Genomic DNA, 8,999 nt, shown 5'->3' with positions numbered 1-8,999 from the left:
AGCTAACAACCCCAACTACCAGATTCAACTTGTAATTGGCTAAAAATAACTTAGCCTACCAGTGAGAGGGACGTTGCTAGCTGGCAGTTTTTTCAAGCAATGTTGAAATTGCCACATTCTGACACTTCAAAAGCTTCAGGAGCTCTCCGCTCAGCCCAGCAAGAACTCCATAACAGCAAATGAACTGTACAACAGAAAATGCAAATGCTATTTATGGTCTCCCCACAACAATAATAAGAAAAATAAACTGAGCCAATATGGCATGTTTGTTAATACAGAGATACACATGTTAATGTGATCTCTGGTCTCCCACTCAGAGACGTGTGTCTCTGAGTGGGAGACCAGAGATCACACAGCGGAAATACATGGATACATCCGTAGACTCAAGACTGATCAAACCAGAAAGCTTTAATGAGCAGCTGGATTTGTCTCGCATTAACTGGCCGAGTTAATGCCAGTTAATGCGACATTGAAATGCAGCTGATTGAACTGAAAAGCTCGACTCTGTGGGGGTCAAAGTTTGCAGAACTACGAACGCAGCTGGAATCCACAGCTGTGCGTGTTCATGGAGCTTGCATTTTCACCTGCTGGACATCATTACCTGACAAGGTTAACTGTCTTCAGAACATTGCAGGGATATTATTTACAGTATTTGGCTATACATATATGTGTGAGCAGATTTTCTCTCACACGGAGAGTGTCCTCAGGTAGCCGTCTGAATGCTGGACACTCGGAGACGTGTGTCTCTGAGTGGGAGACCAGAGATCACATTAACATGTGTATCTCTGTATTAACAAACATGCCATATTGGCCCAGTTTATTTTTCTTATTATTGTTGTGGGAAGACCATAAATAGCATTTGGATTTTCTGTTGTACAGTTCATTTGCTGTTATGGATAAAAAGTGTCTTTTTTTGTTTCAAAATAGCTGATAACTATTTGCTGATAGCTGCAAACATCTGCAAACAAATATAATTCTATAAAGTGGTTCAATATAATGTGTAACTGTTAATATAGGGCGTTATGATTGCATAACATTGGCACATTGACTTCTGAGGAAATTTTAGATGGCACTCATCATCAGAAAGGTTGCCGACCCCTGCTGTAGCTCATCCATGAGCACAGTTCGGGCCCCATCAGCTCATCAGTCCTTCAGTTGGATACATTAACAATACATACATTATTCATTCGTTCATGCGCTCATATGTAAGGTTGAAGCTAATATCAACATGAGGCCGTGAGTCTCATCTGACACTCATTTCATGGTTCTAAGGGTCAAAACAGGAACCTAAAAAGACTCCTGGGTGATAATTTACTCATCGCTGAAACTGATAACAGGAAGCAACAGAAATAAAGAAGTATTTTTAGCCCTAGTTTAAATTTCACCGGTATTTTTTTTTCTACAAGTCATTTCGAGATACCAAACAAGTGACTAACATCTGTAAATACAGGTCCACATCTTCATTTCCTGCACTGCGTTCTACATTTGTATTCACACTCATACTGGTTTTCAGGCATAAACTATAAATAAGGATTATACACAGACACAAATACCAGTCATAGCAAGAATCCAGTCAAGCATGTGGTTTTCAGTATTAGTGGCAACGAGTGCAAACCGCAGCTTCAGAGAAAGCATCAGCGATATCTGAGCCAACCTACGAGCTTCTCTGAGGTTCCAGTAATCATGCCGAAATTTGTGAATGAAACGATTTGTAAACAGCGGCGCTGAAATTAGAGTGTTAATGGCTTCTTCGTCAACATGAATCACTGCTCGACAATCCGGACATGCAGAGATCGACATATCGGCCCCGTGTGATCCGTCCCCTCTCGTTTCCTCTCCGTCTTTAAACTTCCTGTGTGTGTGTGTGTGTGTGTGTGTGTGTGTGTGTGTGTGTGTGTGTGTGTGTGTGAGAGAGAGTGAGTAATCGTATCTGCTGCTGTCAGTCTTCTGCCTGGCCTGTCTGTTTCCAGCTGCCTGCTCTTCACAAAGAAACAAGTCTCACCCCACAGCTAATAACCTCAGTATTGACAGAGCGTCTACACCTGCAGGGCAGGAGAAAGAGCGCAGGAGACGGCGACCCTGCACACTCAGATTTGACCTTCTGCGGTCTCGCGGCAGCTCTTGTTTTTCTCCCCCTTTCCCCCCGCAATCGATTGTATGGATTTATTTTGACCTATCCAACATGCACCAATGCTGATTTCCTTCATTTGAAAGAACTGACTGAGAAAAGCAGAGGATGAAATTGAATCACTTACGAGCTCCCAGTCGACGTTTCGGAAAAACGGGTGGCCCATGATGTCGGCAAAGCCCGTCTGAGGGTGGCAGCCCAGGCGCTCCTTGGGATCCTGTGGGAGTGAGAGCGAGAAGAGGGTGAGAGACGGTGGGAGACTATGGTGGAAAGGAAAGATAACAAGTCCAATACCCGAGAAGAAAGGTGGAGAAAGTGAGAAGAGAGAATTGGCAAGGAAAGTGGATACATTTCCCAAAAAAAAAAAAAAAATGCCAGTAAGAGGTGGCACTGCTACAGGCCTGTCAGACCCTCTCTTACCTTGTTGAGGAACCCTTTGAGGACGCTGGCAGCTTTGACTGACAACGAGCGTGGGATTCTGATCTGTTTTTCCAATATTACTGCAGGAGGTGACAGAAAAGGGGTCAAGGGGTGGACAAGAAGAGGAGAGGATGAGATGGTGCCAACACTGCTGCTGTTATGAGTTCAATCCTGCTGGGTATGCTCGCAGCAGCCCAAGATATGAAGCTTTTTGTTAACCCACCTCACTGTTAATTATAAGAAACAAACACAATATAAAACCCTATTTATACTAAAATAATGGGGTGGTGGGGGTGGGGGACACATGGTTTCACACTTCTCTCTGTAACAGATGGCATGTTCCTGGTATTGAGAGAAGCCAATAGAAAGGTGTCGACATGAAGGTGTTGCATGAACTCAGCAGTTTTTTTACGAACCGCAGAAGCACGCTGTTACCTTGGAAGAGGTAGTCTTCTGTGTTCTGGTCAGGGTTGTCGGAGCTGCCGACGATGTCGAAGGGCGACCGGCCCGCCATCATCTCGAACATGAGCACGCCTAGTGCCCACCAGTCCACGCTGAACCCTGGGACACACACACAAACACACACACATCGTACGTTACAGCTCTGACGCTTTGAAACGCCAAAACACCACAAATGACCGACGACTGCGTGGGGTGGGGGGTGGGAAGAAAAAAAGAGCAGCACAATTATCTTTATTGCAATTAGAGAAGAGGAACTTTTAATTGCCACTTAGAAAACTTCAAAGTACACCAGCATGTCAGGGTTACTATAGCAACCACCTTCACTTTAAAAGTGGGGGTTTCTGTTTATTATCACACCTTCGACAACAAGAACATTATTCAGATTGCCTACTTCTCTCTCTCTCTCTCTCTCTTTTTTTTAGGCCATTAGGGCAGGAATGTCACGATCAGTTTAACTCTGAAAGAAAATGAAGGACAGATGCATTTCCAGTAAATTCATTTGTATGTCTCACACCACCTTCTCACCTACAGTTTGGTCCACATAAAGCTCTAAGCTAGTCTAGAAACAAGTACTGTAGTCTTTATAATACTTAGTCAAGAAAATAACGCTAATAGTGCTAATAAGATGCTCAACCTCATCCTCAGCTGAGAAAACGGAGCGGGCCAAATGTATTTAAAAATTAAGAGACATGTGGCCCGCGGGCCTTGAATTTGGCACATGTGCATTGGAACTGAACAGCTGCATCATTTCACCAAATCTTAGCTGTCACTTCACTTGTAACAGCACTTTCAAACATCTGGTTTTGCTCCACATCACAGATTTCAGAAGACTGTAGTGTTACTATGTGATTTAAAACAGGACAAGACTTGATTACATAAGCATGAAATGAGAAGGGCAAACATGGAGATATAAGGCTGTTTTTAATGTAAACTGCATACATTTTCACAATATGAATGTGAGGCGAGCAGCACAACATATGGGATATAACAAAGCTTAAGTAATCCTGATATGCTGCCAACCAGAAACTGGATCGAAAATGGAAGTGGCTACAGAAAAAACAACTTCCAGTTTCTTCTTTACAAGGAGGAAATCCTCCAATCACATTAAATATCCATATCTCCCTAATGTTAAGAAAACAGACAGAGCTGAAAAACAACTTAAAATTTAAAATCTACTCAGGGTAAATTTCTGTGAATCCTAAATTTCTGTCAAAACAACGACAGAAAAGAAGCCGTAATGATGTGAAAGTTGTAAAACAAGTAAGGCAGACATGAAAGAGAAAACAGAACATTTTAGATGCCATCGTGGCATCCTCAACCTGATTCCTTTGGCTATCGCCATCTTGATGTTTTGAAACCAGACATGATAAATGAGGGGAAGACCGAAAAACTGAGGGACAAGGTAGACCTTCCCTAAACTACACCCTCCTCTCATGTTCTGGATAAAAATATGTGAAGATCATATATACAATCTGACTTGTTTCTGCAGCCACACGAGTCGCCCCTTACATAAAAGTCCATCTTTTATATGCAGTCTTTGACTTCATTAAGTTTTTTTTTAACTTAAAAATAATTTAATGTATGTAAATTATTATTAAAATAAGGAAAGAAAACCCTGGAACGCAGTTTTCTGTGTAAAGACTAAAAATAAAGACCCAAAAAAAAAAAAGTCAGATCTGACATGACTTCCTCTACTCAAACAAACAACTGATGCATTTACCCAGTGAATTTGTTTTTTGCTGATTTCTTTCATAAGTAACAACCAAAAACCCCAAAAAGGGCCTGACATTTGTTTTTCTGTACACAAAGACAAGCAGGTGTGATCATCGTGGAGTCAGTGAAGTTTAATCATCTCATTGATCGGGTTAACAGTTTGAATGATAAGGGATCACATTCAGAACAATGGTGGACCTACACTGGATCACACATGCCCCTGCTGTGACTCTGATGTCCACACAATTTGCCGTTCGGCCCATTTAAAAAACAAAAAACAAAACAACTTTCCCACTACAGCCATCACAGTATGAAGAGCGCAGGTGTTGTAAGCAGCCTCGGCAGCGCGACAGCTGAGCGAGCAGCTAAAATCAAACCCAGCCGTCATTAATTTCATTATTCACACGTGTGCTGTTCCTACTGTGTCTAAAAACAGCTGCTGTGCTCATATGTGTTGTTTTTTTTTTAAATAAAGGAGGGAAAAACAATCAAAAACTTTTTCTTTTAACTGTAAAATTTGTTGCCATGACACCACATTTGGTGACCAAGGAGGCTTTTCTATTTTTACAGCATTGCGTGTGTGGATAGTCGAACACGCAGCACTGAGGATGTAGAAACTGATATTTCACCGAGAAGCTGAAAGTACATCTGAACTACGAGATGCTTTAAGTTGCCAGCTTCACACAATTTGGACCTCTTTATATGAGTTTAGATGGAGCAGTATTTATTTATGATTAATTCATCATTATGTCTAAACGTTGAGAATAAAGTAAAAATTTCAAGAATAAAGACGAAATGTGAGAATAAAGCTGTCCGTTCAGGTCGAGCTACTTCTGTTAGTGCACGGCTGCCTCTACAAAATGCCTTTTGTAGATGAACCAGTGTTAAAGAATGGAGTTAATGTTATCAAACAAACCCATTGTTTTAGCAACTGTTAGTACTACTGAAGTTTAATCAGCATTTCAAAATCTTAAACTTTTTCTTCACAAAATTGTTTTACAACTTAATTTTTTCCTCAATCTGCTTTTTTGTGATTCAATGAATATTACAAATGCCTCTTCCCCCCCCCAAATGTATCTGCACATTTTTACATTTTACTGCATTTCTTTTTGGGCTGTCTCTCAACTTTATAATTAAACCGCGCAAATTAACTGAATTAATGTAGCATTAACTGAATAGCTGCTGAATGAAGACAGAAATGGCTGCTAGGCAAGTAAGACATACACAGGCAGAGGTCAGCAGATTTAGAGAAACAGACAAGCACGCTATTTAACTTTAAAAACTACCGTTTTTAGACATTAAATGTCACCCAACTGGGTCTTTACTTTTCATCAAGGGGTGTGGATTCTATATAAACCATAACTTTGACCAAAAATCCCTATGTGGACAAGCTAACGGCACGGCAGAATGTGATTTCTGCTACATTTGAGGGGTTAAAATGACACCTCAGAAAGAAAGTTAGAGGACTACACGAGTAACAGAACATCTCTCACTCCTATTTTCCCCCTCTCACATTAAGCCCATCCTGCAAATAGGTGTGCCTCACCATTAGAGACATTAGAGGAGTCCTGAATTACCCAGATTAGATTAGTTGAGAAATCCCCAACAGCAAAGATGGTGCTAAAAGAGCAACTTCCAGGAGAAAACAGCTTTTTAAAACTTGTTTTCAGGGTGTAGTTAGGAAACTTTTAATGCACTTTATCATTACATTTGCTGAAAATAGAGCTGATTTAAATAATAACAGCTTCAATAACTGTTGGAAAACATTTAAAGACGGTTGCACACGCTTATATTGCAATGCAGAACCATACACAAATTTCAGCTAGGTGTTTTTGTTTTGTTTGTTTTTTTTAAACCAAGAAATAAATAACCCAGGGTTTGCAAAAAACTCTTCTACCAATCACTACCCACTAGTAGCCCTGGTTTATGGTGACAGTGTAAGATACCTGGCTTGTGTATTGTGGGGTATTGGCGACAGTGGTGACAGTTTTCCTTTGTGCACTAAGATCACTGCTGTATGTCGGGCACCATTTAAATAAATTACATATATCCTAAATTTAAAAAACTAATATGTATCCAAAGAAAATGTGTTCCTACGTTTGTCTACAGTTGTTGAATTGTTTATATATAATGTAGCTTGAGTGTGTTAGTGCAGATAAACCCAGTTTTGCCTCACACACTTTCTAACTGCAGAATTAGATAGCATTTCTGGTAAGTGCTTCCATGTCGTAATCCTCACCGTAATCCTCTCCTCTGAGTATTTCGGGGGCGATGTAATTGGGGGTACCGCAGAAAGTGCTCGTCGTATCGCCAGGTCTCAAGCCCTCCTGAAAGAAGAAAAAAAAAAGAAAGAAAGATCATCAGCTGTGAGATCATCTCAGAGGGCTGTAAACCGACACGTCTGCAGCTGTACAGGTGCTTTTATCCAAAGTGCACTGCGGTATCATTACAAACCACATTAATCCGTAAACCACACCTTGCACATGCCGTAGTCTGTAAGCTTGATGTGACCCTCAGAATCCAGCAGCACATTGTCCAGTTTCAGGTCTCTGTAGATGATTCCCCGCTCGTGGAGGTAGTTGAGCGCCAGACTGATTTCTGCTGAGTAGAATCTGAAACCCAAAGAGGGAAATTACTGTGTTTTTAAATTCAGCTCCAGCTGCATAAAGAAATTAAAAACGCATCTGTCCCTTTAATCACACGTGAAGCAAACGGCCAGACTGTACCTGGCATGTTCTTCTGGGAGTTTCCTTTGCCTCTGCATGTGGAACATGAGATCTCCACCATTCACATATTCAATAACAAAGAAGAGTCTGCAGAAAGAAACAGAAGTTAATTTCTCTTAAATACAGAATTAGTCATCTTTCAATCATCCATAAGACATCTGTCAGGGTGGCTGGATGAGCGCTCTCATTTTTTTTTTCCTGCTAATGTGCTTTACTGATTTTATTACACCACTGTATAAAACTTGCATCTAACACAGTCAGCCTGGGGTGGATATTTACTACAGCTTCAATTAAATTTTTACTTCCAAAGGCGATAAAAACATAACAAAACATTTTTCCACTAAGCGATTACTTTTCTTGCTTTTATGAAGTTCTCGTGCACAAAAAAAGAACACATCTCTCCTTTACAGCTGCGTACTTTTGCCCCTCACTCAAATCTCAAACTTGCTCTTCAGTTCAGCTCAAAATGTTATGACGGAGAGCAAGCCTTCGATCACTAAGACCTATTAAATCTGCCTCTCAATTCAATTCAATTTTATTTATATAGCGCCAAATCACAACAAAAGTTGCCTCAAGGCGCTCTCTCAGAGGAACTTGAGAAATATTGATGACAGTCAAAATTCAGGGCCTCACAGTCCACCTGCAGGTTTGCACGAGTCTCCCATGAGTCTGCTGCTGCCTGAGGCTCTTTTAGCTCCTACCTGCACCACCAGACAGTTGGGTTATATGGTAGGGCCAAAATCCCTACCATATAACCCTGTATTTAAATTTGAAGTTAGTGAATAAGAGATTCCAACAATGACCAAAATTAACTGATTTTACTATAACTTAGCAGCCTGACTGATTTATACTTCAAACATATACATCCACCAACATTTCATAACTACACCGTAACCCGACCCGCGATACCTTTTTCGCCGCTGTTATTTAATTTATCAGTGAGTGAATATTGATCGACACCTCAATATAAGGAGTAATAATTATAGCATTGATATAAAGGCTCACAAATGTCAGCAAATTCCTGGTGGGAGACAGATGAAACTACTGGAATGTAAGGGAATCAAAGGGGAATCTACAAAGAACTGAAAAAAAAACTCGAGTGACAAAATCTGTCCACAACAAAGAGCGGCGACCCAGAAGGGAAAAAGTCCCAGCATTTTATTTGTTTACATCGTGGGTGTAACCGCACATATAACACCAGGACACGACCACAAGCTATTTAACACAGAACAGAGGAGCACAAACGTAAATGTCGGCATTGACGTTTGCCACTCATGCCGAAACTGTAGGTCCCACATAGATTCCCTGCAGAAGTCTAACCCAGGCCTTACACATGACCTAATAAAAATGCACTTAATAATTTTGTGTTGCTTGTGTTCTTTGTGCTCTCTTCGCTGCTTTGGGATTAAAGTATAATGAAACACAAGGGACTGTTTATGTGTTAGCTTCTAAAACCAAACTTTGTCATTTTAGTTACGTTTACTGTCACAAAACATGTTTTACCGCGACAGGGATTTTCCTATAACCTTAACCATGAACACGCTTCAATG

General features: G+C 40.7%; 1 protein-coding gene across 1 annotated transcript in view; it reads right to left on the bottom strand.

Annotated features, from left to right (window-relative positions):
- The window catches only part of prkci (protein kinase C, iota), a 46,155-nt gene that overhangs the window by 4,642 nt on the left and 32,514 nt on the right, over positions 1-8,999 (bottom strand). The window contains exons 11-16 of the mRNA XM_005729138.1: positions 7,450-7,536; positions 7,200-7,335; positions 6,963-7,050; positions 2,984-3,109; positions 2,549-2,628; positions 2,256-2,345 (exon numbers count right to left, since the gene is read on the bottom strand). Coding sequence (XP_005729195.1) covers positions 2,256-2,345; positions 2,549-2,628; positions 2,984-3,109; positions 6,963-7,050; positions 7,200-7,335; positions 7,450-7,536 — 607 coding nt within the window. The remainder of the gene's footprint in view (positions 1-2,255; positions 2,346-2,548; positions 2,629-2,983; positions 3,110-6,962; positions 7,051-7,199; positions 7,336-7,449; positions 7,537-8,999) is intronic.

Source organism: Pundamilia nyererei, unplaced genomic scaffold, assembly GCF_000239375.1.
Source record: "Pundamilia nyererei isolate P.nyererei 1_Seehausen unplaced genomic scaffold, PunNye1.0 scaffold00031, whole genome shotgun sequence".
NCBI lineage: Eukaryota > Metazoa > Chordata > Actinopteri > Cichliformes > Cichlidae > Pundamilia > Pundamilia nyererei.
This window is presented reverse-complemented; position numbering and strand designations above follow the sequence as displayed.